The 27227-nt window shown below is 43.9% G+C and overlaps 1 protein-coding gene across 1 annotated transcript in view; it reads right to left on the reverse strand.

Annotated features, from left to right (window-relative positions):
- Nucleotides 1-230: 230 nt before the first annotated feature.
- The window catches only part of NCKAP1L (NCK associated protein 1 like), a 42776-nt gene continuing 15779 nt past the window's right edge, over nt 231-27227 (reverse strand). The window contains exons 14-31 of the mRNA XM_080659341.1: nt 26951-27032; nt 26707-26765; nt 26344-26489; nt 25272-25404; nt 24868-24987; nt 22761-22906; nt 22327-22458; nt 19374-19592; nt 17771-17901; nt 14478-14575; nt 14255-14348; nt 14023-14105; nt 13632-13712; nt 9397-9490; nt 7991-8107; nt 7542-7651; nt 5223-5312; nt 231-2090 (exon numbers count right to left, since the gene is read on the reverse strand). Coding sequence (XP_080515467.1) covers nt 1959-2090; nt 5223-5312; nt 7542-7651; nt 7991-8107; nt 9397-9490; nt 13632-13712; nt 14023-14105; nt 14255-14348; nt 14478-14575; nt 17771-17901; nt 19374-19592; nt 22327-22458; nt 22761-22906; nt 24868-24987; nt 25272-25404; nt 26344-26489; nt 26707-26765; nt 26951-27032 — 2067 coding nt within the window. The 3' untranslated portion in view covers nt 231-1958. The remainder of the gene's footprint in view (nt 2091-5222; nt 5313-7541; nt 7652-7990; nt 8108-9396; nt 9491-13631; nt 13713-14022; nt 14106-14254; nt 14349-14477; nt 14576-17770; nt 17902-19373; nt 19593-22326; nt 22459-22760; nt 22907-24867; nt 24988-25271; nt 25405-26343; nt 26490-26706; nt 26766-26950; nt 27033-27227) is intronic.

The raw sequence follows: 27227 nt of genomic DNA on the forward strand, positions 1-27227 counted from the left end.
ATGCTCAACACTGAGCCACGCCGGCTGGGCTCAATATAATTTTTAATTTAAAAAATAAAGATATTATGTCTACCCTCTATTCCCCTGTAGCAACTTGTCTTCGGTCCTCTGGGAGGCTCCTTTTAAGCAGTTCCACATGTAGATGAAAAAGGGGTCTCCATCTCCTCAAGATGATGATCCCAGCAGAGACATGTGTTTAAGAGAGGTTGTTCAGATACTTTTTTTTTTTTAATATATTTTATTGATATTTTACAGAGAGGAAGGTAGAGGGATAGAGAGCTAGAAACATCGATGAGAGAGAAACATCGATCAGCTGCCTCCTGCACACCTCCCACTGGGGATGTGCCCGCAACCAAGGTACATGCCCTTGACCGAAATCGAACCTGGGACCCTTCAGTCCGCAGGCCGACTCTCTATCCACTGAGCCAAACCGGTTTTGGCTGTTCAGATACTTTTGAGCCTTCTCTTCCTCATCAACTTTGCCCTCAGTCTCAGTAGGCCTGACCCTGAATCACTCCTTAGAACATAATGTCCTTTCCGCTGCAAGGAAGGGCAACTTGCTGAGGCACGAAGCAGGATCCTCTGTTGCTTCTATCCTAAAGAGCAGACAGTTGTTGCTAAGAAAAACTTGGGTACTGATTATGGGTGCCAAGTTTTAAAAGTATGGACTAAGCCTGGGTCTCGAGAAATAAAAATCAAACATGCATATAAAGTCCAAAAACAGCTATTAAATAGCTTTAATAAAAGCCAGACGGTTTTGCTGAAAATCAATAATTGCTTCCCTTTTATCGTGGAAGTCCTAACATGACCCTGATTAATCAACTAGTTATTTGCCATTCCAACCACTCTATACCTGTGACATCTATGATCTGTTGCTCCAGCCTACCTGGCAGTGGGTGCACAGAAGTGATGCAATGAAGGCCACTGTTTCCTGCCATGGGGTTAACTAAATCTAGTTTAGTGCTATCTTGAACGCCCCAGGCTTTGTGACACTTGAAATTCTAATTAGTGCAGAAAAGGGCTAAGTTGAAACAGCTTGTACTCCCTCAAGTATACCCACTCTCAGGGCTCTATAACCTAATGAGGTCTGTGAAATTTAAGATCTAGAAGAGAAATCCCTGCCTGGAGCAACAGCTGTACCCAAGACAACAAGGGGATTTGGGTTAAATAAGTCCCTCCAGATAGAAGGAAAAGTACCCGAAATGGTCCAGGAAGGAAACCACATGACTCTGATCCAATTTGTTGTCATGTGACCTAGAACTACATAGACTGACCCTCTGCTCTGGGTTTTGGTGATGTCAGGAGGGGTGAAAATTAAGCAGATGGAAGAACTTACTTGTTACCCACAAAGTGTGTGGGGCAGGTGAAAAGTTTTGGGGTAGTGATTATCTCTCATTGCCTGTGTAGGCAGGGGAGCTGGAGGCAGAGGAAGAGACCTATGACTCCTAAAAGTGACCCCACAAAGGAAAAGAGGGGTTCCTTTGCTGTGACTTTGCAGTAGGAACAGACTGAATATTTGCTGAACACGTTTGGAAAAGGAAGAGAGGAGATAATCGTCCTAATGAATGTGCAGGAGACAATAGCAGCTCCAGTGGGAGGATTATAAGCTCGTTATGGTTTAATATGATGATTGATCATCTCCGTCCGCCTGCATTATCCTACAATAGTGATGAAGGTCGTCGGAGAAACCCATGCCAGTCAGAGCTCAAGCTCTACTCACCAGGAAACAGAAACATATTTTGTACTTGGTTTTTTCATTGTAAAAATTCACACTCTTGGCCCCATGCTCCTACTAACTGTCCTCCATTCCCCCAGCCCGCCCCACTTCTCGATGATTTCTCAGCCCTGGACTGTTCGTCCATATGCCTGTTCATCTGCTCTGGCTCCAGACCCCACCCCTTGAGAAAATGCCCACAGCTTCCAGTATGGCATGGGTGTAGGCAGGTCCAAAGGGCCCTTCAGTGGGCACTGGCCAACACTCGGTTCAGGTGGTAGGCCCGAGATACCTCCCGATAGGCATTTCGAAGCAGGACATAAGGGAAACAGGACTCCAGCATGTCCAGGGTCAGAAACGAGGACTCCTCCACCACCTGGAAGAGAAGGGGCCAAGAGATGAGAACCTCAGGGAGGGCATACCTCTGTGACACCCATTCCTCTTCATTCAGTTACAGTGAACAGGGTTCCAAGTCACACTTCCTGTCTCCCCCCACTTGGTTCAGCTCTAGGAAAGTAATGTGGCCTCTTCACCTCCATTATAATGGCCCCTGTCCCCCTCCTCAAGGTTATATGAAAGGCTCCAAAGCAGAAGGCAGGAAAGAAACGCTTCCCTTGTGGCAGAAAAACCCATTCTCTCCTGTTCTGGAGGCTAAAGCATATGTAGGTGGGCAGCACAGATGCAGGTAAGGATGAGTAAAAGTGATAATGACAAAGCTTGGCAGAGAAAGAAATAACGGCTGTTTCAGGCCAAGAAAGGGGGCCTGGAATCCCCAACAGTCCTCTTGTGCTGGGCCTCGGTGCCCTCCCTCCCTCATGCAGTGCTTGTGGAGCAGTAAGGATGCTGCATAAAGGAGCAGGCATGATTAATTAGTTTAATTAGAAGCTCATGTACTGTGGTAATGATCCCAGCAGCCCCCACAGCCAAGCAGAAAGATAGATCAAGATGCCTGGATAAGACGGGGTAGGAGGGCATATTAGCAAAGAGCTGTGCCACCTAGCCTTGGCTGGAGGGTCCCCGCCTCTGAGGAAGGAACAGGGTGTATTTCCTTCAGTACTCTCCTCATCAAGAGGCTTGGGACTAAAAGACATACTCTGGAGAGAAGTGTCCCATATCCTCTGGCAATTCACACAGATGGGGCCTCCCCAATATGGCTGGTGTTTCAAGTCCTGAAAATTCACTCAGAAAAGAGAACCTACCATATCTACTCTAACATGTTTCTCTCTCTGAAGTCCTTTTCAGGCTTTAAAATGTGTAAGGTCCTGCTATTCTCGAGCACATGCACACACAATACACACAACAGCCCCAGAAGAGCAGACATTGCAGGCTGAGGGGAGGAAATCTGCCAGTAACACGGTGGCTCTGGTCTTAGGTTGGATAAAGGAAAGAATTTTTTGCTAGGCAAGACTTTGAAACCTTAAGCCAGACAGAGATCAGATCTCTTTTCCAGGATACAACCCTCGGGTACAGGGAAGTGAATGACAGCTTCAAGAAGGATTCACTGGCCCAAGACTTCCTATTCTTTGCTTCATTAAGCACAGAAGATAACAGGGCTCTTGACTGAAGAGATTCATAGTAGTGGAAACAGCCCTAGAATGAAGGCCAAGAAACCTGTAGTCCCAAATCTGCCCATATATCTTGGGGGAGACCTTGAATGTCACCTTTCTCTTCCTGTCCTCAGTTTCCTCACCTATGAATTGTAAGGACTGGACTACTTGCCAGGATCTGGCCTCGTTCTGACATCGAAGATTCCATGATTCTATGACTGAGTCATCTCTTTCCCCTGTGAAACCCAGGAACACGTTGGCAATACTGGGGTGGGAACTGCCCAGGCTTGATAGCCAAGACAGAAAGACCCCCGGGGGCGGAAGAGAAGTGCCTGACTAGGATTTGGGGCCACATGAATAGCCTCTAATATCAGAATACAGCTCCTTCCCCTTCAGTAATTTCCAATTGCTCTGTGAAAACATTTGCATTTAAATTGCTTTGTAGCAGCTATTCCCTCTGTCACTCCCTCCAATAAAAAGCGCCTGGTTAGTACCTAGCTCTCTGTTCCAGCCACTCTGCAGGCCTCACTGCAATGCCACAAGGGGCAGCCACCTCCTCACACTTTGGGGATGGTGGGGGAGGAGGGAGCAAAGCAGAAGGAAGAGGTCAGGCTGGGTGGTAATATAGAATCACCTCCAACCCTACAGAGCTGAAAACTGCCCAAGAAAATGAAGAGACATGCTTAACCATCCAGATACTAAAATGAACAGCAGAGAGAGGGAACTAACATTTCTTGAGCATCTATTATATACTAAGCACTTTCACATATACTAGTATTATTTCATGAATACTAACCACTCTATCCTAAAAATTATTGTCCACTTTTATGGACAAAGAATCAGTCTCACAAAGGTTAATTAACTTGCTCCAAAAATTGTGCTCTCTCTAGCACAATACTAGCATTTGCCCTCATTTGCCTCCTCTGTCCTCTCACCCCTCACCCACACACCACCACACACATACCCTCATGTCCATTCTTTTCCCCACCATAATCCTTAATCAGCCCAACCTAGGCCTTTTTCTAGCAGGAGAAACTGAGACATGGATACCACAGTGCCCATATATTTAAAGGAAACCAGGGGCAGTCCCAGGTATGCCTGCTCCTAGCATTTGTGGTCCTGGGCCAAGAGTCCAAATGGAAGGCCACATACCATATGACTAAATAAATCAAATAAGCTATCCTAGTCTATATTTCAACCTCCAGGTGTGCATATCCTCTCCCCATAGGCCAGAGGAGGGCCTCTTACACACAGAACCCAGGGCAGGAACCCCTCCACCACAGCCAAGTGCAGTATTAACCTGGAGAATTGGACTTTTCGAGCAAAATAATGAGTAAGTGTGTTGAGGAGGGAAACAGGATCATGGGGAAAAGATTTTCAAAAAATTAACTGAGTCAGAGTTCCCAGAACTTTCTGCCAAAGCAGGGAAAAGGAAAAGCCCACAGCTTGTGAAGAAAGAAGAGCTAGAAGGAGCTGCCTGATGCCTGGCTCACCTCGCTCCCTGCCTGATAGCTTTTCATCTAAGAGCCCTTCTTCATCAGAGCCCTCCTCCCCTTCCCCCAGTTCAGCTCTGTGCTATTCAGCATCCTCTTCATAATACTCTTAAGGACAAGAAATAAGGTGGTAAGAAGTGGTCAAGTAAAGCCAAATGTGCACTGGGAAAGTAGTTATGGCGAAGGGACACAGCTGCCCCACCAGGTCTCGCTCTAGAACATTGCAGGAAAAGGGACCCAGTCAGCTAAGGGCCAGGAAGGCCCTGTCCTGCAGAGAAGTCCTTGAAGACTCTACCTTGAGATTATAGGACACGTCTAGAATGTCAACCGGATATGAAGACTAGACCCAGAGGATCAGGCAGAATTAAATTGTTAGTTAATGCTTTTGAGTGATGACAATACCAGGAATCAAAAAACCCTCTAGCTCTCCTCTCTCTTTCAAGAGAGCAACTTAAACCAGATACATACCAAGCGCATGAGCAGAGAAATGGATTCCCGATTTCTGGTTTTAATCTTGTCAGTCTCCTGGCCCAGCTGCAGGAGGCTGATGGAGGCCACCTGTGAGGGAAGAGTTTGTAAGGGAAGCAGTTTTTTATGGAGGTCAGAGTAGGACAGCCTCAGGCTACAGGAACTTAAAAGATCAGGAGAAAAGAAGGACTGGGATGTTCCTGGAGACTCAGGGTGGAAAGGTGGCAAATTCCCTAGGTTTCAGAGAGTCATGTGGCCTGTAAGCCAGCCAGTGTGGACAACAGGAGGTTGCCTGGGGGGCTGGGAGAGAGATTGCAAGGGGGAGGAAAGAATTTAGAACAAAGGCAGGTAATGCTGTATACCAGGAGATTCATCTCTTTTCCTAGGCAGCCTCCAGACACCACTGTCATCGGGCTGTTTACAGCTGACTCCCCACCCAACTAGAGACAGAGCCTGGCCTCTGATTCAGACACAGTCCGCTTGTTATTCTCCTCCTGTCAACTCCTGAATATCCGTCCGTCCTCTCCATTCACCTCCAGGTCCCCAGCAAGTCAAAGAGGGAGGAATAAACATGATTAATTGTATCCCAGATTCAGATTTCCTGCATTTAGCAAACAAAAAGGGTAAATGGAAACATAGAGATCTGGTGTGAGTCCTCTTTATATCTAATATGCTCAGAATTCATCTGTCTGACTGGCTGTTTCAGTTTAAATAGAGACCCACTCACTAAGCTTCCAAGTCCCCAACATGTACTTCTCAAGACAATGGTATGATTCTTGAGAGAATATGACCTACTGAGTTTCCTCTTGAAAAGAGGCAGATGAGGCCCTGGTTCTTAAGTCAGAACCATGTTTTGCAAATGAATAAGCTCCCTATTGCTAAGAATGCTCAAGGAGACAGAGGGTAATGGACCATGTGGGTAAAGGAGGATCAATCTAGAAATTATAAAAGGGCTTAATACCAGTCCCTTAGTTCTGAGTGTGTATAAGTATGAATGTGCTAATCACAGGAAATGTGTAATGGAAAATATGAGAGACAAGTGGGAGTTTTCATTTTTTCAGTCTGGGCCACCCCTATTTAACACCTATAGGAGGCATTTGGAGATTAGGAGAAGGATATTCCTATGAAATTTCACTGTATCAGAAGTGTATGGATGTGATTCCTCCATGAAGGATTTAGAATGGAAAACTCCAGACCTTTTTTAATAATGGAAAGATATTATACTTATTCTGTGTTTTTCCAGAGGCAAAGCTAAGATCAATGATGATAGTTATAGGGAGTCTAACTTTGGCTAAAATTTGTTTTAAAACAATTTTTTAACAAATTGGACATAGCCTAAGGTTGTAAGCACCAAACCCTAGTAATAATCTAGACCAGTGATTCTCAAAGTGAGATCCCAGGATGAGCAGCATCAACATAACCTGGGAACTTGTTGAAAATGGGAATTTTCCAGCCCTGCCTCTAATTCACTGATTCAGAAATTTTCTAGGTGGTTCTGATTTATGATAAAGTTTGAGAATTTGAAAAATGTTTGGTTTTTTTGTCAGTATTAGAGTTGGAAAGGACCTTATAAAACTCAGTGTCTCTCCAACTTTATTGTGCTTCAGATCTCCTAGAGATCTTATTAAAAACAGAGACCTGGTCTGGCTGGTGTGGCAGTGGGTGAGCAGCGACCTATGAACCAAGAGGTCACAGTTCAATTCCTGGTCAGGGCATATGCCCACTTGCAGGCTTAATTCCCAGTAGGGAAGTATGCAGGAAGCAGCCACCAATGATCTCTCTCTTCATTGATGTTTCTATTCCTTTCTCCCTCTCCCTTTCTTGCTGAAATCAATAAAAGTATATTTTTTTTATTAAAAAGAGAGAGAAAAATAAAAACAGAGACCTGGACTCACCCTAGGATATTCTGATTCAGTAGAACTGGTATAAGGAATCTATATTTGAACAAGCTCCTCAGGATCCTAATGATAAGGTAGTGAGTGGTGAATTTAGTTTAACTGCCCTATTTAATAAATGAAAAGACTGAGGCCCCAAAAGTTTGGCTCTTCAGAGGTCATACAACTTCTTACTGGCAGATCCAGAACCTGAACTCAGATTTTTCTGACTCTTAGACCGATGCTCTTTCCAAGCATTTGGGCAGAGGCTGAAACACTAGCTGTTAGGGAACTTTCACAAAGTGGCCTCTCACTGCTAACTGAATGAATTAGATGGGAGGTTAGACTCCAAGGCCTGCTCAACAATAACCATCTATGGATTTAAATCAAACCAATTCTCACCAGACTTTGCAACCTTCCATTTCTTATCACTAGACCCACTCACCACCAGAAATTCCTTGAGGTGAGTTTCAATGTTCTTGTTGTAGAGTGTGAAGAGTGCAGCAGACACCTGGATGATGGCTTTGGTCAGGCAGTGAATATTGTTGTTGTAACCTAGGTTATTATTGATAGAGGGAGAGAGAAACAGAAGTAAGTAACAAAGTGAGTCACCCAAGGCTGACCCAGCTGAGAAGTTTTCATTTTTTTCAGTCTGGGCCACCCCTATTTAACACCGATAGGAGGCATTTGGAGATTAAGAGAAGAATATTCCTATGAAATTTCACTGGAATTGACTTTTATGGATAGTCCATTCTCAAGTTCTTTTTGAAATAGAACTTTACACCTGAGCCAGAAGTCTGTATTTTCCAGATAGATACCTGACTCCATCTCATCTCCCTGCCCTAGGACAGTAATCTAAACAGCACTGGTTTCTCAACCCTACTCCTTACTTACCATCCTTCTCAATGCTATAGAAGGAAGAAGGGTCTGTGGCAAGGAGTGGGAGGGAAACTGCAAGAAAGATCAAGAGCAGGCAGGCCACCTTATATTCTTCTTCAAGGGATGAAGTATCTGGTAAGAAGGAAAAGAGTAGAAGTAAGGTCGGCCAACAGGAATCATCCTCTACAGGGATCCTACTTCACAGAGTTACTGAGGATCACATAAGAAATATCTATGAACATCTATATATATAAAAGCTTAAGAAACCATTCGACCGTTCAACTGTTTGACCAGTAGCTATGACGCGCACTGACCACCAGGGGGAAGATGCTCAACACACAGGCATGGAAACATGGAACAGACTGATGAATCTCAGAGGGAAGGGGGTAGGAGGGAGGGCGGGAAGAGATTAACCAAAGATCTTAGATGCATACTAGAGGCTCAGTGCCTAGGGGGATAGGGCTAAAACAGGCAGTCTGACATCCCCTGAGGGGTCCCAGATTGTGAGAGGGTGCAGGCCAGGCTGAGGGATCCCACTGGTGCACAAATCTGTGCACCGGGCCTCTAGTACTTTATAACAGTGGTCACCAACCTTTCACACCTCACGGACCACAGTGGTCCGCAGACCACTGGTTGGTGACGGCTGCTTTATAAAGCACTATAGGCAGGTCATTTATTGCTGAAGGGGACAGGATTAGCCTGCACTTATAGTGAGGGGCCTGAGTCCTTGGAGGCCTCCTCTGGTGACTGAGCAGAGCTCTTAGCAAAGGGCTCTGCTGACAAGCAGTCTGGAGACACTCTGTCACCTGTGATGAGGTACAGAGGCAGGAGGGAAAGGTAAGAGTCTCATCAAAACCAGGAGAGAAGAAGGAGGACCAATCTAGAAGTTATAAAAGGGCTTAATACCAATCCCTTGGTCCTGAGTGTATAAAAGTATGAATGTGCTAATCACGGGAAATGTGTAATGGAAAATATGAGGAACAAGTGGGAAACCTGGGGAAGAAGTGAGCAGTGTCGTGGTGATTATATGGGAGGAGAGCACAAGATCACTCTGGGGAACTAGATGCTATACCACTCAACTCAGCATGAAATTATATACTACTGTGTACTGTTCTCTCATTGTTTCATTTGCATTCATCTTATTTCCCCAACCAGATTATAAATTCCTTTGAGCACTTGCTAAGCATCAAACAGACTCTCAATACTTTTTAGCTGATTGACAGGTCAACTGATTGGATTCTGACTAGAAATCTAAATTGCCTGTATAAATATTTTGTGGGGATTAGGGACCACACTTTAAGCCTTTTCTTAGTTACCAGTTTATATTCCCTGAATTCACAATCCCAAACAAAAGGCTCCATTGACATTGGCATTTTCCCACCCCAAAATATGGCCCAAGCCCTCCCTTTCCCCAATTTTACCAGCTTTCAGATTAGCAATGGCAGTCACCAGGGCTGGGTCGATATCACAGCCCACTCCTGCAGCAGATGCCAGCTCAAAGATACTCAGGGTCACCTGATAGAGAAGAAAACAACATTCTGGAGACAATTCCCAGGAGAGAAGTGCTTGGCAAAAGCTACAGGAAGTCAGGATTCCTAGATGACAGGTTTTAAACTTCTGGTGTACTATCACCTTTTCTAGGTATTCCTTCATAGCTCTCCCTAACTTACAAGGGGAAAACCCAAATGTTTTAGCTTATCATTCACATACGCCACGGTACAAATTTACTGCCTCGACCTTGTGGACAAAAAGGAGCCACATGCTAACCTGACTGGCTCAGGGACAGGCTACATGGCGGCCTTGCAAATTCAGAGACCTAAAGTAAGCACAAAGGATGGTCTGAAATGGAAACTTTTTTAGCCCAGCCAGTGTGTCTCAGTGATTGAGTGTCAACCTATGAGGTCACGGTTCGATTCCCAGTCAGGGCACATGCCCTGCTTGCGGGCTTGATCCCCAGTGTGGGCCATGCAAGAGGCAGCCAATTAATGGTTCTCTCATCATTGATATTTCTATCTCTCTCTCCCTCTTCCTTCCTCTCTGAAATCAATTTTTAAAAATTAAAATTAAAAAAACTTTTTAAACCAAAAGCAGTTTATCGTGAGTAGTCATGTCCTAGGCAGGTATCTTCCCTGGCAAAGGTCAATCTTTACCTTACCTGAGCCTGTCTATTGTCTTTTGCTTCTACAATAACATATCATTTTAGAATGTCAAAGTAATTTTCCTTTTTCTGAACCCCTCAAAGCACAGGCACTGCTCGGTGGAGACCACAGATCCCTTCATTGTTATTGAGTTAATTGTTGACAGTTAACTATCCTGCACCCACCTAAGCTTGTGTCTATCATTTTACTTTTTATCCAATCCCAGAGGTTTCCCCGCTTTGCTTTTTCCTGCCTCCATAATCTATCATCAATGGATTTCAAGTAACCCACTTACGTCTTCTCTTTTGATTGTATTATATAAAACAAGGTGCAAAACTGCCATTCTCTGAGCATCATCTCAATCCGTTGACAGTCTGCTTCCTGGCATTTGTCAACAGTTTGGCTCAAATAAACTCACAAAAATTCTTTACAGGTTTGAATGTTCCTTATGTTGACAACCTTATTTCCCCAAACACTTCCTACAGTCAATATAGCAAGGGTAATTTATTCACTCTCCAAACTACAATTTACTTCCTTACTTCCACACTTTGGTTCATATGCTTCCCTCTTCCACAGTGTCCTTTCCTCTCCCCTACTATATCTAGGTGACACCAATTCCTTGAGGCTTAACTCAAATCTCATATTCGCTGTGAAGGTCTCCCTGAGTACTTCAGCCCAAAATACCTGGTAATTTCAGTTGTCTTTTCAGATAGGAACATATGACTTATCTCACTAATTAGATTATAATTCTTTTTCAAACCTTATGGTATGGAGAAGAGAGAAAAAGGCTTTAGAGTAAGAAGATCTGGTTCAAATTCTAAACTTATTAAATGTGTGATCTTAGCTAAAAGTTACTTAACCTCTTTGAGCCTTAGTTTTCTCATCTGTAAGACTGGGGTACTAGTACTCACTTCAGAATTCTTGTGAAAATTAAATTAGACCACACATGTAAAGTCTCTGTCTAAACCTAGGGACTGATGGAGTCACAAATAAACTAATAAAAATTATTCCTTTCTCTTCTTCCTTTATCTCAAAGCTAGGAACATTTCTTTTTATCCTCTCTAGTTTTTAACACAATGCTAAGCAAATAGAAGGCACTCAATTAATATTTATTGATTGATTAGTGGCCCGGTGCACAAAATTCGTGGGGGGGGGGGGGGCGGGGTGTGTCCCTCAGCCCGGCTTGCACCCTCTCCAATCTGGGACCCCTCAGGTGATGTCCGACTGCCGGTTTAGGCCCAATCCAGGGATCAGGTCTAAACCGGCAGTCGGACATCCCTCTCACAATCCATAACTGCTGGCTCCTAACGGCTCACCTGCTTGCCTGCCTGATCGCCCCTAACCACTCTGCCTGCTGGCCTGCTGGCCCTCAACTACCACCCCCCGCCAGCCTGCTTGCCCCCAACTGCTCCTCCTGCTGGCCTAATCACCCCCAACTGCCCCCCCACCAGTCTGCTCGCCCCTAACCTCCCCCCCCCCCCGCTGGCCTGATCACCCTCAACTGTTCCTCACTGCCGGCCTGCTCGCCCCCAACTGGCCCCCCCTGCCAGCCTGATCACCCCCAACTGCCCTCCCCTCCTGGCCTGCCAGCCTGATCACCCCCAACTGCCCTCCCCTCCTGGCCTGTCCCAAATGCCCCACTCCCACACCAAGTACTTATATCCCTCTTGACATTGAAAAAAAAACACACCTTTAAAATGTTCTGAGAGAACAAGGATAATTGTAGACAACTAAGTAGAGTATCATATGCAAAGAATCCCACAAACAACAATATACACACACTTTGCTTATGGTACTTAACACAGAAGGCAAACCTTAGCCACATTCTGCTTTGTCCTTTATTTAAATTCCCTACTAACTAGATGACCCTGCTTATGACAACCATGGCCTGAGATCAGGGACCTGGACCATGATGCGTGGTTTTCTGGATGAAGAAAGGGATGATTGAAGGGTCTTATTTTCTCTTCTCCTAATCTTTTTACCCGCTGAGGCAGTAGCAGAATCTCTGATGGACAGGTCATCCCCCTCTCCACCTCTACCTGCTTATTTTCACAAGCAGGTAGAGCCTAAAGCCTCAGGGCTCCCTGGGAGACATCACCTAGACAAGCTCCTGACAGGCTAGAGCAGTGGTCGGCAAACTCATCAGTCAACAGAGCCAAATATCAACAGTACAACGATTGAAATTTCTTTTGAGAGCCAAATTTTTTAAGCTTCTTCTAACGCCACTTCTTTAAAATAGACTCGCCCAGGCCGTGGTATTTTGTGGAAGAGCCACACTCAAGGGGCCAAAGAGCCGCATGTGGCTCGCGAGCCGCAGTTTGCCGACCACGGGGCTAGAGCATTTGGCCCAAACTACAGCAGCTGCCAGAAATCCAGGCTCACCATAAATTCAAAGACTGGTCAAAATGCACAGCCATCCAGTGAAACATCGCCCTCTAACGGCCCCCATAACCATTTGACCCTTACCTGATTTTACACAGAAAGAGAGAGAGATTTCCCAACTATTTTGATCTAGAGTTACCTGTAGATGTTTTTTTTAACATCTAACTTTAATTCTTCCTGTTGACCAATTTCCTCTTAGCATATATCTCCCTCCCTTAAAGGAATCAACAAGAGAGTAGCCTGCCCTATGTGTTTTGAAGGCCCTTGTTCCCAACCTTCAGCTGTATTTCCTGCATAATATACTTGTTTGTTCCAGGTGATTCAGAAGATAAGATAATGCAAGTAGGGGAGAGAAGGGGAGGGGGATTGTTTAACTTGGGGTGTCTACGGAAGCCCCTCTTTCTTTCTCCATCACAGTAGTGAATGGGGCCTGAGGCAGGTGACACAGATAGAGGAACCAGAAAGTTTCGGAACTAGTAGGAAGAATAGGCCAGAAAAAGAAAGGAAAGTCTGACAGCAGGCAGGGTGGGTGGGAATGGAAGGAACAAATCTTTTTATAAGAAGTACCTAAGCTCCTGACTAAAGAGAGAACTTGTGTGCACATCTTAAGTGAAAACCTACAGATATTGTCCTAGAGCCGTGGTCGGCAAACTGCGGCTCGCGAGCCACATGCGGCTCTTTGGCCCCTTGAGTATGGCTCTTCCACAAAATACCATGGCCTGGGCGAGTCTATTTTGAAGAAGTGGCGTTAGAAGAAGTTTAAGTTTAAAAAATTTGGCTCTCAAAAGAAATTTCAATCGTTGTACTGTTGATATTTGGCTCTGTTGACTAATGAGTTTGCCAACCACTGTGAGCATACCCCTCTCCCTCCTGTAATGTTTCCCCAGCCTCAACAGGCTCCCACTTCTCTCCATCTCCCCATGCCTCCCCATCTCTGCCCTCTCTCTCCAAGAATATTCATCTGACCAATGCCCCTCTCTCTATTCATAAAATCTCCCCCAGTGTTTTCCTATTCAAAGCCTGGCTCGTCTCTCTACAGTATTTCCTCAGAGCCCTCTCTCCCTTATAAGATCCTAGCTACATCCTTTTTCAAGAACATATCTCCTCATTGGAGTCCACTTCGTACTCCACTCTACCTTGATGTCTGTGTCTGGAGTGACAAACTCTTTCAGGCACTCGATGGGACCCATAAGGAATGGGCAGTGGGAGGAGAAAACCTGAAGGAAAGAGAACATAGAGGAATTAACAGACAGCGTCCAATGCCTTCAAAAACAGGTGAAAACAAACAAAAAAGGGGGTAGGGGAGTCTCAGCTTAAATAAGAACATCAGCTTAAATAAACTCCCCACCCCTTCCCTCATGCCTCTAGGTTTCCTCAGCTCATCTATCCCCGGAGATCTTCCAGGGCCTCTACCAAAGTAAGCTCCTTTCTCCTGAATGCTCACCAACCCTTTCCACAACTTCTCATACAAGCCCTACCCACGGAGGTGTCTGAGATTCTGTGGCAGCCCTCACTCCCCCAACACACCTCCCGAAGTCCCTCTTGGGCCATGGCCCGAAAACTGAGGATAACTCCAATGATGGTCATGCGCTTCAGCACATTATCAGCCCCTGAGGGGAAAGAAGAGTATTAGAGAAGAGAACACAGAATAGTGATGGTTTTGCTTCTTTCAGACCAAGCTAGCCCCAGATCCCCCAAAACCCCTGTCATCTACAATGCTTTTCCTACAATTCCTTTTCCCTTTAGGGGAGGTGCTCACCCGTCAGCTGGGGCAGCAGAGAAGCCATTAAGTCCGCCTTGCTAAAGTTAGATCTGATCTGAACAAGTACATCCATGTTTTCTGTCACTAGCTTCTGCAGTGGGGACACAGAAACATTAAGTAGGAAAAGACAAGAGCCATGGTACATTTTCCCCCCATCTCCTACTCCTGACCCTCTTCCACTGCGGCTAAACTTTTCACCCGGGGCTTGCTTCCACAGTACCTTCAGCTCCACAATCTGAGAGGTCACATGCCACATCAGGTTTTCACTCAGGAACTTCATGCCATAGGGGCCCAAGAGTTCAGCCAAGGCCCGCATCTCTGGAAAAGAGTTTCAGAGTCCCAGGTGTGGCTCCGAGGGCCCTGGAGCATTTGCACAATAGCTATAGGGCAATTTGAACATTTAAAATGTTTTCAGCAAGGAAAGGAAGTAGGAAGTTGAGGAGCAAAAGTGACCTGATATCCTGCATTAAAGTGATAGGTCTGGCCTGCCTGTGGGACAATTTACCCTCTTCCCATTGGTACTCACACCAAGACTTACCACAGATGATAACTATTTACTTTACATTTTTATAAGAATTTATACTTTCCCAAGTCCCTTTATGTGGCACCTGGATTTCACTCTTGCTGGACCAGCTGTTGTAGCTTTACTAGATGTAAGACCTTAAACAGGTCACTGACCCTCTCTGAGCCTCAGTTTACTTTTATGTACATTGAAGAAATTAAAATCTGCCCTAATACATCATAAAGTTTATTTTAGAATAAATAAGATAAATTTCATAATAAGATACAGTATAAAAACCTTAGAACACTATAAAGATATATAGAAATAAGGGCTTTTATGATTATTAGCAGCTCTCTGAGGTAAGTATTTAACAAACAGACCAAGTGGTTGTCCAAGGTCACTTAACCAAGTCAAGAGCTGGTACTAGAAACCTAGCACATTACCTTACTGCCCCTTCCTGTGTCCCAGCAGATACCACAACTAGTTCCTTACCTAAGGTTTGGCTTTTTCTATGTTCCTCCCTCTACTCCCCTTATTTAACACCTCACTGTCCAAGTTTTCCTCTCCTTAAGCTACCTTTTCTTTTTTCATAATCAACACATACCCCCAGAGTTCCAACTGTTTTTCCCTCTAAATCCTTCTTCCCTCTAGTCTGCTCCAATGCTTTACCCCTCCCTACCCAGCCTGCTTTTGGCTCTTTGTTAATCAAATAAAACAGCCTGGGAAATCCCATGTTAGAAACACCAGAGACAAATTCAGATAGGGAGGAGCTCTAGTTGTGATCTTTGGGTGTGGACTATCCCAGCAAAGAAAACTATAAAAGACCAGAAGTAACAAGAGACCAGTAGAAAAAAAGTGACTTTAACATAGTTAATACAAGTTCAGAGGAAAAAGAAAATCAAGGCTCCACACTCCAGTCTTGACCTCCAGCAGGACTGGTTGACCTCCACCTTACCAATGATTGAGGACATGGAACTGGTCACAGCAGCTGACACAGAGCCTTGTCCAAAGCAAATACATTTCTAGAGTCACAGATTCACAGTAGGAAGATTAAGTTGAGAACTAGAAAAGGATTTCCTAACCAGTCAACTTAAATAATGCTAAAATGGTTGACAAAGGGAAAAGGGGCTGAATTGTCTTCTCTGAAGCAGATGGAGACAGATTGGATCTGCCAAACCTCCTTACTCTAGTCTCTTCTACTTCAGGCTAGTAACCCTAGGGCATCCTCCTCTTTCCATCTATCTATTTTTGGAGTAGCATTGTCCCATTACCATGGTAACTCAGGGAAATTGGGGTGGGGGTGGTAGATTGGGGAATTGGCATTATCTCCTGCTGCTTGTCAGTTGTCAGCAAAACCTAAAGCTGATTTTAGATGCTGCCTACAGTTTGTGGGTGGAGTTGATGAGAAGGGGACACCTGAAGCCTCCAGCAGATGAAGAGTATGGATGGAGTCAGAATGAGCATAGGAAGAAGGCAGAGCTGGAAAAGCAGAACTGCGTACTCTGACTCTCATAACATCCCAAGGAAGGGGAAGAATGGAAAGGGCAGGTCACTGAAACATCTCCTACCTATACCAGATACCATGCAGGAGCCATGATTTATATGGAGGTGAGAGGAAGGAGAAGAGTTCATCAATCAGCCAGTCAGTAAAACAAATCTATGAAAAAGGATCTGTATGTCTCAAAGCCCTCTTTAAAAAGAGAATGACTTCCCAACTCAGTCACTGCACATTCATTACCTGGCTCCCCTTGAGCAGAAAAGCACTTCTACACATTGGGAAGCAGCACTATATAGTGATTAAGCACCCAGTTCTGAAATCTGACTGCCTTGAGTTAAAATTCCAGTTCTACCATTTATGAATGTGTGACTTGTGGCAAGCTCCTTAACCTCTCTGTGTCTCAGTGTCCTCATCTGTAAAATGGGCGTGATAAGAGTATCTACCTGAAGGCTCTTGTGAGAATTATATGAGTTTATACACAAGAACACTGACAACTTAGCCCACAATAAATGCCACCCATTATTTCATCATCATTATTAAACATCAATAATCTAAGCACTCATTAAGGCTCTAACATTTATCCCTAAGAAAGAAGATAACTTAACATCAGACCAGTGTTTAATAATTCCAAACATACCCTAGCTGGTTTGGCTCAGTGGATAGAGCATCAGCCTGTGAACTGAATGGGGTCCCTGGTTTGACTCTGGTCAAGGGCACATGCTTGGGTTACGGGCTCAAACCCCAGTAAGGGGTGTGCAGGAGGCAGATGATAAATGATCTTCTCTCATCATTGATGTTTCTATCTCTCTCTCCCTCTCCCTTCCTCTCTGAAATCAATACAAATATTAAAATAATATTTTAATAATAAATAAAAAATAATAATAATTCCAACCATGAGAATATCCTCCTTACATTTATCTTTTACTCTTCATTATATGTCCTACTATTTTATTCTTTGGGGAGATGGAAAAATAACTATTTACAACCCTTCAAAAAATAAATCCTTTCAGGGACTGGAGTACCTCTGCCTCATTCCCAACCCGCCTCATTTTCTTTTTCTTTTCTTCTTTCTCTTTTTAATATATTTTTATTGATTTCAGAGAGGAAAGGAGAGGGAGAGAGAGATAGAAACATCAATGATGAGAAAGAATCATTGATCGGCTGCCTCCTGTACACCCCACACTGGGGAAGGAGCCCACAACCCGGGCCTGTGCCCTCACTGGGAATCAAACCATGACCTCCTGGTTCATAAGTCAATGCTCAACCACTGAGCCACGCTAGCGGGGCCTCCCCTAATTTTCCCTCTCCACCTTCAACCACCAAACCACTCCTCAATTCTGGGTCTTGCTTAGAATCTTTTTTATTGCTCCTAAAGTGGAATTGAGCAGAGATGCTGAGAGTTTAGAATGAGCTTCTGGAAAGATGAGAGAATTTAGATAAGGTCCACAGGCTGAGATACTGTATTGAGGGGAAAGACTCAGCTCCTGCATGAGGCAACTAGGTTTGGGCTTACCAGAGATGTCAGAGAACTCCTCTGCGCTGAAGTGTTGCTCCTCCTCTCTGGGGAGGCTGATGAAGGCCTGCATGGCTGGGGAGAGAATGATGGTCCCAGTGCTCGCCTGTCTAAGCAGACTTTCTAGGTACCTAAAGGGTTGGCCAAGAAAGCACAAAAATTAGTGTTCAATCCCTTCTCCCTACCATTGCTCCCTACCACTACCACTGGGCTCAGGAAGAGAAACTCCACCAAAGGCTGGGGTGGAGAGAAGAGATTCAAAAAAGACAGTAAAACACCCTAATTAACATCCCAAACCACTGGTGCAAAAACAACTGGCAGTAATGTAATTCCACCTTGCCTCTAATCTGCAGGGCTATCAAATGCACTCTCCCCTCCCCCTCACCCCCCACCCCTGCTCTTTTCCAGTTACTGCACTCCCCTCACCCTTGGCCTTCCTCCGTCAGGTAATGCAAGCCCAAGATGACAAGAAAAAAGTTCCTACTAATTGGGCTTCTCTGAAATATACTTAACCTCAATCTCTCCAGTGAGAATATTGGACTGAAAACCTAGGATCTTGGAAGTGGATCTCAAGTCAAACCTCCTGGACAGGGAGAAGCCCCAGGAACTTTAGTCATCCCGTCTCCAAATATACCCTCCTGACCTCAGGGTAAGCTGAGAAGGCCTCCAGCCATTGTCAGCAGAGGAGGGCCTGGACAACCCATGCCACTCACTCAGGCACTAGCTCTGGGTTTATGTCTCAAGCTAACCACGGTGGATCAAACTCACTCACTAAATGTGATCTGTTTTTTAAATTTAAACTAGTTGTTCAAAAGTTTGAAACTGATGATGTTACATTAAAAATAAGGATTTAGTGGGGCAGCGAGCAGGAGGAGCTAAGTGGCCACTGCCCCCTTTAGAGAGGCATGCCTTCCCCAACTACTCAAAGTTCCCACCTAACCCACAACACCCAGGTCCCTTCCCTCCTGGGTCCCTGTTGACATTTGTATTTGCAAATCTAGTCTGTCTTTCCCCCTACTCCTAGGGTTCTTTACAGCCTTATTGCTGAGCTGATATTGGATTAAGAGCGCCACCCAGTGGCTTGGGGAGGTAGAAATCCAGCTCCTTTCCAACCTTAAATCTCAAAGGACATTTTGCTCCTACCTCTGGTTTTGGGGAAGAGACCCCCTTCCTATTAAGAACAACCTACTAGGGAAATGGTCATGTCTGGGAATGAAAAGCTAGTGTTCCAGAGAGATAATATTAGAATGGTTTTCAGAGGAAGAAGCTGGGTGAAAAGAGGAACAAGAGAACTTCAGAAAGAGGACGAAAGATCATTTGAAAATAAAACAGAATCCAGAAAAGGAAGGTCAGGAACTGGAAATTAAGAGGAAAAGGTCCAACTGTTACAGAGTAGGTCAGTGAATGTTACCTGGAAGATTAGAAAGAAACCTCGTGGTGGACAGAAGGGAATCTGGGCTATCTCAACTTCGGTCCTCAAACAGAAACAAGCTTTCATTTGAGAGTTTGTGACCCTAGGAGCTAAAATACTTGGATCCGAGTCCTGCTGTAAGGAAAAAGTGTAACAAAGAGGTAAGGCAGAGAGAGGATGAGCAACACTGACCAGTTTGTGTAGAGAGTGGTGATAGTCTGCTCCCCACATGAGTCCAGTGGCTGTGTCTGCTGTAGGAGGGCATTGCGGATGACTCTGGAAACATCTGCACCCAAAATCTGGGCCAGGGACTGTATGAAACTGATGTATGCTTTGACTCCTGCCAATAGCTCAGAAGGTCTTGCAATCTCCTGGGTCGTGGCATTGTAGCCAGCCAAACACACAATGGCTCTAGGTGACAAAAATCATAATTACAATCAAAATGATAAACATAGTAACAGTTATCACATTTACACTGTGGTCCAGGTGCTGTGCTATGATTTCACTACATACATTATCTCATTTAAAGCTCATAACAACCCAACAACACAGACATAATTATTATCCCCATTTTACAGAGGAATAAACTAAGACACAGAGATAGTAAGTCACTTACTATCTGTGAAGACCACACAGCTGGTAAATGGCAGAGCTGGGACTTGAATCCAATAACATTTGATTCCTAACTATGCTCTTCTGCCTTCTCTGGAGAAATTAGGTCAGGTGGCAAAAGACCGGGCTCCCAAATATCATCTAACTCTACCTGAGGGCTCATACCACCTGCATTCTCAGGACCAATCACTGTCAGAAATGGAAAACCACACCCAGCAATCCTTGGGAGTGCAGTGCTATTCCTTGTGGCCAAATAGGATGCCAGAGCTGGATGAGGAGCACACTTGGCTGGCATGCAGCTATAGCCAACTCTAGAGGAGGTGGGATAACTGTTCACACTGTGCTGCAGGTCCTTGAAGAATATATTTTTGTTTTAGCATTGATCTTTTCATTAAAAAATTGATGAGATGCCATAGGAACTCTTGTTTATATGGCAAAACTAGAGGCCTGGTCACAAATTTGTGCACGGGTGGAGGCCAGCCCGCCCCAATGTGGGCCAATCAGCCTGGCCGGCAAGGGTGGGGAGCACGCAGGCCAGCTGGCCCCACTCCAGATAGGAGGGGTCGATCGGGGGCAGGGCCAGCCAGGGGGAGGGGCTGCAGGAGGTTGGCCAGCCAGCCCCACCCCCTATTGGGGTGGGGGGCTGATCAGGGCCAGGCCGGCTGGGGGAAGAGGCCACAGGCAGTTGGCCTCCCCTGTGCACATCATAGCAACCAGTTGTTCCAGTTGCTTGGCTTTTATATACATAGATTGGTTCTTATATGTTGTTTCACTGAAAGTCACAGAATCTACCAACTATGTTAAATGAGGACTTACTGTATTATTTTAGGGGCACATAGGAACACCCCTTCCCACTGCACCACCATTTCCTTCCAAAATACCTTCCCCTAGAACCTGAGCATTCAGTCCTAAGGATTTTTTCCTTGTTAAAAGGTAGGGAAAGGAGAAACATAGCACTTTGCCAAAGTCTTTGTCAGACATTTGCACCTCAACATGAATGAGTTAGTCAGATTCTTCCTAAAGCCACAGATATTTGGGGAGCTTTTTGCTTTTGTTTTGGGAAAAATATTTATGGTAGGAAAGAAGAAGGGAACAGGAGGGCCTGCTCCCCAGAGAAACCACTTGAGGGGGGGAATACAGAAGTGACAGACTGGGAGCAAACCTAATCTATTTTAGAATTTTCATTGATGCCAAACCCCAGGCCAATGTTGGCGCTTTAGGAACAGTAATGTCAGTAAAGAAAGTATTTGAGATATTCAGGGGAAACTAGACTATCACACCATGCTACCCCAAGGCCTAGAAACCACTGCCAGCTTTTCCAGGTTTCTACATGGACAACTATTGACTTGTCATCTTCTTAGTGTTGTTTATGCACCTGAGATACTTCTTTCCATATAGCTAGAGCATAGAATGAAAAAAAAGAAAAACACTAAATTTGCTATCACACAAGCAAAATCTAACTGAAAAATAAATTTGCATCCCCTACAATGAAAACACAGACTCCTAACTATTCGCTCTCCTTCTGTCCTTGCTCTCTTAGTGCAGCACCAGTGATCCTTTTGAAATATTGAGTGAAATCTTGTGCTGCTCTGCTCAAACCCTGCCATGGCTCCCCATCTCACTCAGAATAAAAGCCAAAGTCCTTACATTGACACAGAAGCATCTGCGCAGTATGCCGCTCCTCCAGCCTCTCTAACCTCACGTCCTATCCATCTCCCTCTAGCTCATTCTATTCCATGAGCTGGCCACACTGATCTCCTCCATGTCCCCTGAACACACCAGGCAAGCTCCCCCACTAGAAGGCAAGCTTTTAAGAGCAGGGAATTTTATGTTCTGCATACTGCTGTATTAACAGCTTCTTGAATACTGCTTGTTCAATAAAAAATTGTTGAATGAATGATTTAATATACTACATATTCCCAAAGAAAACATAGAATATTAGGAGATTGTTCACAATAACTCTTCTCCTCATTCCCCGAATTGCTGACTATAGTGCCCAATTCCAATATAAGGAATCTTCCTCCTACTTTGGGGGCAAAGAAATGAGGGGCAAAGTGGAGGGGAAAGAACCAATTTTATGGAGGCCTATTATACATATGTATATCAGGAACTTTGCACTCATTATAATCTCTACCAATTCTTAATTACAGGTGATTCTCAATTCTCTGTCTATAAAATAAATATCATTATCCTTACTTCACAGGGTAGGAAACTAAGGCCCAATCAAGTTGAATAACCTACTCGAGTATCTTAGCTAATAACCAGGACCTCAACACAGTTCTGCTGACTGCAAAGGCTCTGCTCATTCTACTAAACCAGTGGTGATCAACTCTGGCTGTTCATCAAACCCACCTGTAGAAATTTGGGATTCTTTTTTGTTTATTCCCTTTTAATAGAGATTCTTGGGAACTTATGCCAGATTGACGAAATCAAAATCTCCAGGTGTAGCATGACCACCAAGATGAATCTAATGGAACCCAACTTTGAAAATGACCATACTATACAAACTTAGAAGACAAGGAAAGAGTGATACCTGTTGAGTCTGGCCTCCAGATGGCTGCTGAGATACTCAGAAGGGAAAATAGTGTGTTCAAATACAGAGAAGCTGTGTACATGATTCATTGTCAGTGCCAGTTCTGTCAAGTTTACATGTAGCTTGTCCATGCTGCGTAAAATTGAGAAAGTATAATGAGCCTTGATTATGGGTCTGGCTCTGCCTGCTTTTATCTGGAAAGGATCTGTCGGGCCATGACCTTCAGACCCCTTTCATCTAGGAACACTCAGCCTAGAACAGTATACATTGATACCAGCTACAAAGGCAAAGTAGAAAATTCACATTTCAGTGCTTTTCCATATGTCATTCCTCACCACCACTCCTGCATTCTTTTGCTGTATCACCTTCCCTCTTCCCAGTTCTCCCTTCTTTGATGCAGTGCCCATTTGGTCCTCTAGGGCCCAGATCCTCACTTGGTGACAATGCTGCGGTTCTTCCGGTGACTCTCAGCTCCTGGCTTTTCCCTCTCAGGCTCTCCTTTTCTGGGAGTCTGCCTCTGCTTCATGGTTTTCTTGTTCTTGGCCTTGCTGATGGTAGTAGCAGAGTGCTTAGGCAGAAGCTTTAGAAAAAACACCAGTGAATAAAGAAATGAGATTAGTTCCTAAACCTGCCAAGTAGCCCATCTAACAATTATAAAAAGGTTCCTCCATGATTGTCTGTCCTTTTATCTTTCTGCCTTTCTCTCTCTTTCCTCCCAGCATTTCTTTCTCTAATGGGGGCTATTTACAAAATGCTCACCTCTTTTCGTTTTTATTAAATATCTCCCCATGTTTCAGCTCAAAGTCTTAACATGGCCATGTCTTTCAGGGATCAGATCATCAATCCCCTACTCACATTCTGAAAGAGAGTCTTTCCTAATGGAAAAATTCAAGTAAAAATAATGCAATCTAAGAGCTCCACTCAACTGCACTTTCTAGGGTCTTCCAACCTAGAAGATAGTTTGCTTTTTGCTGTTATGGAACAACCATCTCACCTGCTGCATTCCTTCACATACCGTCCAGTGGAGACAGTAACCCACACTACCACAGCCCACCGGAAACTCAGAGCTCACAATGTGGCCAACTCTCTCTTCCTACTTCTTTTCTTTCGTGTTTTTTTTAAATAAGGTATCATATTTATTGCTAGCTAGTTTAAACATCAATTCTGGATCTCTTTTCTTCAGATAGACACCCCAGTTATCCACACAGAAAATCTAAGATAGATCTTACTGTTCCAAAAAAATCCAAGTCCACCTTGATAGACAAAGATGTGTTAACCTTAAAATCATGTGAAAGTGTCTGTGATACATTCCAAAAGTAATGCCAAAAAAAATGTAATTCCGTTATTAATGGCAATATCACTAATTACTCAATCAAATTTGTAACTTTGGAAGGATCAATATTCATTTGATTGCAAAAGTTCTGGGGTGTGTGAAAACCACTGCTCACATGTTTTAGTCATCCTGATTCAGCATTGAGCAAAACTCTGTCCCTTGCATGCAGTAAATATTCAAATTGAGTGATGAATATATACATAAATGTACTTGCTTGCATATCTTCCTTGCATTAATTACTTAAATGTCTTTTAAACATGTGTTTTCCCTCTTTTTTCCTTAAACTGGGACATTCCCCTAGGGCAGGGACTTCCAGGACCCCATCCCAAAAAAGTACCCAATAAGTACCAAATAATGTAACAGCTAACATCTATTGAGAGTTATATACCAAATATGTAACATACTTTATTTCATTTAATCTTTATGAAGAAACTATTTTATCCCCATTTTACAAATAAGAAAATATAAAGGTTATGTAATAATATAACTGTGCATATGTACACACACACACACACACACACACACACACACACACACACACACACCTGGCTCCCCTTCTGCCAAAGTTGCTTCAAAGCCTGACTCAAACTCAGGAAGGGTGGGTAGTCTGGGCAACCTAAAAGACTCCAGGACACTGTAAAACAAGTTCCTCATTCTCACATTTTCTGAAATTTAGGTTGAGCTAATCATGACCAGGTGCTATGAGTCAGTGAAGGAAGGGGAGGGGAGAGAAAAACAAGCAGACAAAAACAAGAAAGCAGCCCTGAGGGTAAACACAGAGGAGGTGCTTAAAAATGTTCAGACAGCCACAGATTAGAGTGCACATAGATAGAACGGTGAGACGAAACAGGTGATCTAGGGCCCACTGTCCAAGTAGTATATGTACACAAGGCAGGGAGAAGGGAAGTAAATTAGAACGTTAACTCATCTCTCAGAACTCTACAAATGACAGCACAGATTTTGTTGGAGTGCAGCTGTTCAAATAAATATTTTTAGATATCTCTATCTAGTCCTACAGGAGTAAAGACTTAAGGGACTACACTAAGAAAAGATTCCTACCATAAACTCAAGTACACCGAAGCTCTAGCTCTACTTGAGAGAAAGGGTCTAGAGAACTTGACAATTGATGAGAAGAAAAAAGTAGATGGAGGGAAAGGCACAGAGGGATGGCAAAGGGGAAATTTCTACAGAGAGAGGACTGAACCTACCTGCTCACTCAAGTTTCGCTGCTCAGCACAGATCTCCAGGACACAGTTACTGGTCTGCTTGGCCAACTCTTCCAGGAAGGAGTTGCAGTGATGAAGGCCATGGTTCTTCAGGTGGGGGTACTTGGGGAAAGAGGAACCCCAGAAAAAATTATCATCACCAGGAGAGTCACTTCTTCCTCATTATACTGCTCTGCTCCTCTGGCCAGAGCTACCTACTCCTTCTACAGAAACGGAATCTGAAACCCAAGAGAGAACGTAGTCTACATAAAGCTGAGACACTCATATCACATGCCTATGTTTGTGCCCTTCTTGGGACCAAAATCAACCCCTGGAATTGTGTTTTGAGGGAATACGAATGAGATGTGATTGGAGAGATGACAGGGTTTGGAGTTCAGGGTACCCACCTCCTCTGGGCACATCTCATGAGTGCACTGAACAAAATGAGCACAAATTAGGGGGAAGGCAATGGCATAACGCAACATGGTAGGTTCCTCCAGGGTCATAGCAAACATCTTTTCAAAGGTACGGAGATGAAAGCTGCAGAAAAAAGGGAAGGAGACTTAAATCAAGGTTTAGGTCACTTTGAAGTGGAGACAGTATTCATTCTTTCAACAAATATCTGTTGATATTCATCACTCCCTTTTTAATTTTCCTACCCTTAAGGTAGACAGGAACTCAAGAAACAACCCTTTCAGACTCTTATACTGAACTCAAGAGCAGTTTAGTGCTAATTTTCTTCCCTTTCTTTGTACAAAATTTGCTATTCCTCCCTCAGAACCTCTGCATAATTTGGGCCATTCCCCCTAATTTAGAAGTCTTTCAGTATAACTGATTCACATTACTCCAAAATTGGACACTCAGGCTCCAAAAAAACTTTCTCAGATTAATTTCATGAGACTGATCTTTCCTCAACCTACATTCTCTGAATATCATACACTTTTTTTACACTTTCTTACATTTGCAAATATTATGATGTCCCTTTCACACATGGGTGTTATATCTCTCCATCTATATTCAATGCAGAGAGAAGAGACAACATACTGTGTTGTTTGTTTGATCAGCTCAATGGGTAAAATTATGTACAAGGGTGGTCACTTAATAAGTGATACTAAGAAATACAAACTAGTGTTTATTCTCCAAATGCCTTATTCTCCAGCCCTTTTGATTATTTTCAGTTCTCCCCACTAAACGCCCAAGTTTTGCATGTCTCTACTAAATCACAATAACCTAAGAATAAAAGAAAAAGGAAGGCTGTGTAAAGTCCAAATGGTTTTCCTAAAGAAAGCCAGAACAAAAAGGAATTAGCTTCACATTCCTATTACTTAGTAGAAGCTGGAATGAGCAAGCTGAAGAGTTTGAGCATCTGCATTTAAGGAAATCTCAAAGAAAACAAGACTTTCCCATCTGTCTAGGGCAATTACAGAGGCCATGCGAGAGATCAGGTGAACTGACAAAGAGCTCTGAATCAGGACATACCAGAAAATAGACAAGTCAGATGTTTCCACCAGCATTTTCTCTACTGAATCCAGCATTCGGGAGTGAAAAACAATAAGGTTCATCACCTTGGCTAAATCAGGGTTCTCATGCAAGTGCAGGGGAGCCTTAGCCACACTGGTGTATGCCTATGGTGTGAGTTGGGAAAGGGGTGGAGATAAACAAGATAAATGAAAGGGAAAAAAACAGCCTTGGAGCTACAGTTTGGCTGTGGTTTTTCCTGTCCAATTAACAGTTTTCAATGTTGAATCACTCCATATAGCAGATCTTAGGAGATAAAAAGAGAAGGGATTATGGGGGAGGGAGAACCTGAGAATGGGAGATCATTAACAGGAACAGATTTACCTGTAGGCGAAACCAGTCCAGTCTCAATCCAGAGAATTCAAATTTTTCTCCATTATCAACTGCAAGAAAAATAAAAGAAGTTCAAAAGGAAATAATAAAGCAGCACTCTACATCCAACTATATTGAATGCTCTTTGAAGTCATCTTGTCGCATTCCCTGGCTCAAGAGATCAATATTTCTAGAGAGAAAAAGAAAGATGTTCACCCTCACATATACCCTGCCTCCTCCACTTCCCTCCAGTTACCTTGTTTGAGATTCAGAGAAGAGAGAGTACTGACGAATGAGGACATGATAATGGACTCCTCCTCAGGACACACTGACAGGTTCTAAGAGAGAAGTTGGAGTTACCATCAAATGCACAGAGGTTTTACGAGGATAGAAATGAGGACTATAGGGTTCAGTCAGTGTATGAAGGTAGAAAGAACTATTAAGTACCACAAACAGAAAGAACCAAGCAAAAGATAGCAGAAACTTCCTGGATTCCCTGCCATGCTAACACCTAATTTCTCTTTATTTTTCTC

The sequence above is a fragment of the Plecotus auritus genome (assembly GCF_963455305.1).
Source record: "Plecotus auritus genome assembly, chromosome: 3".
In the NCBI taxonomy this organism is placed as follows: domain Eukaryota; kingdom Metazoa; phylum Chordata; class Mammalia; order Chiroptera; family Vespertilionidae; genus Plecotus; species Plecotus auritus.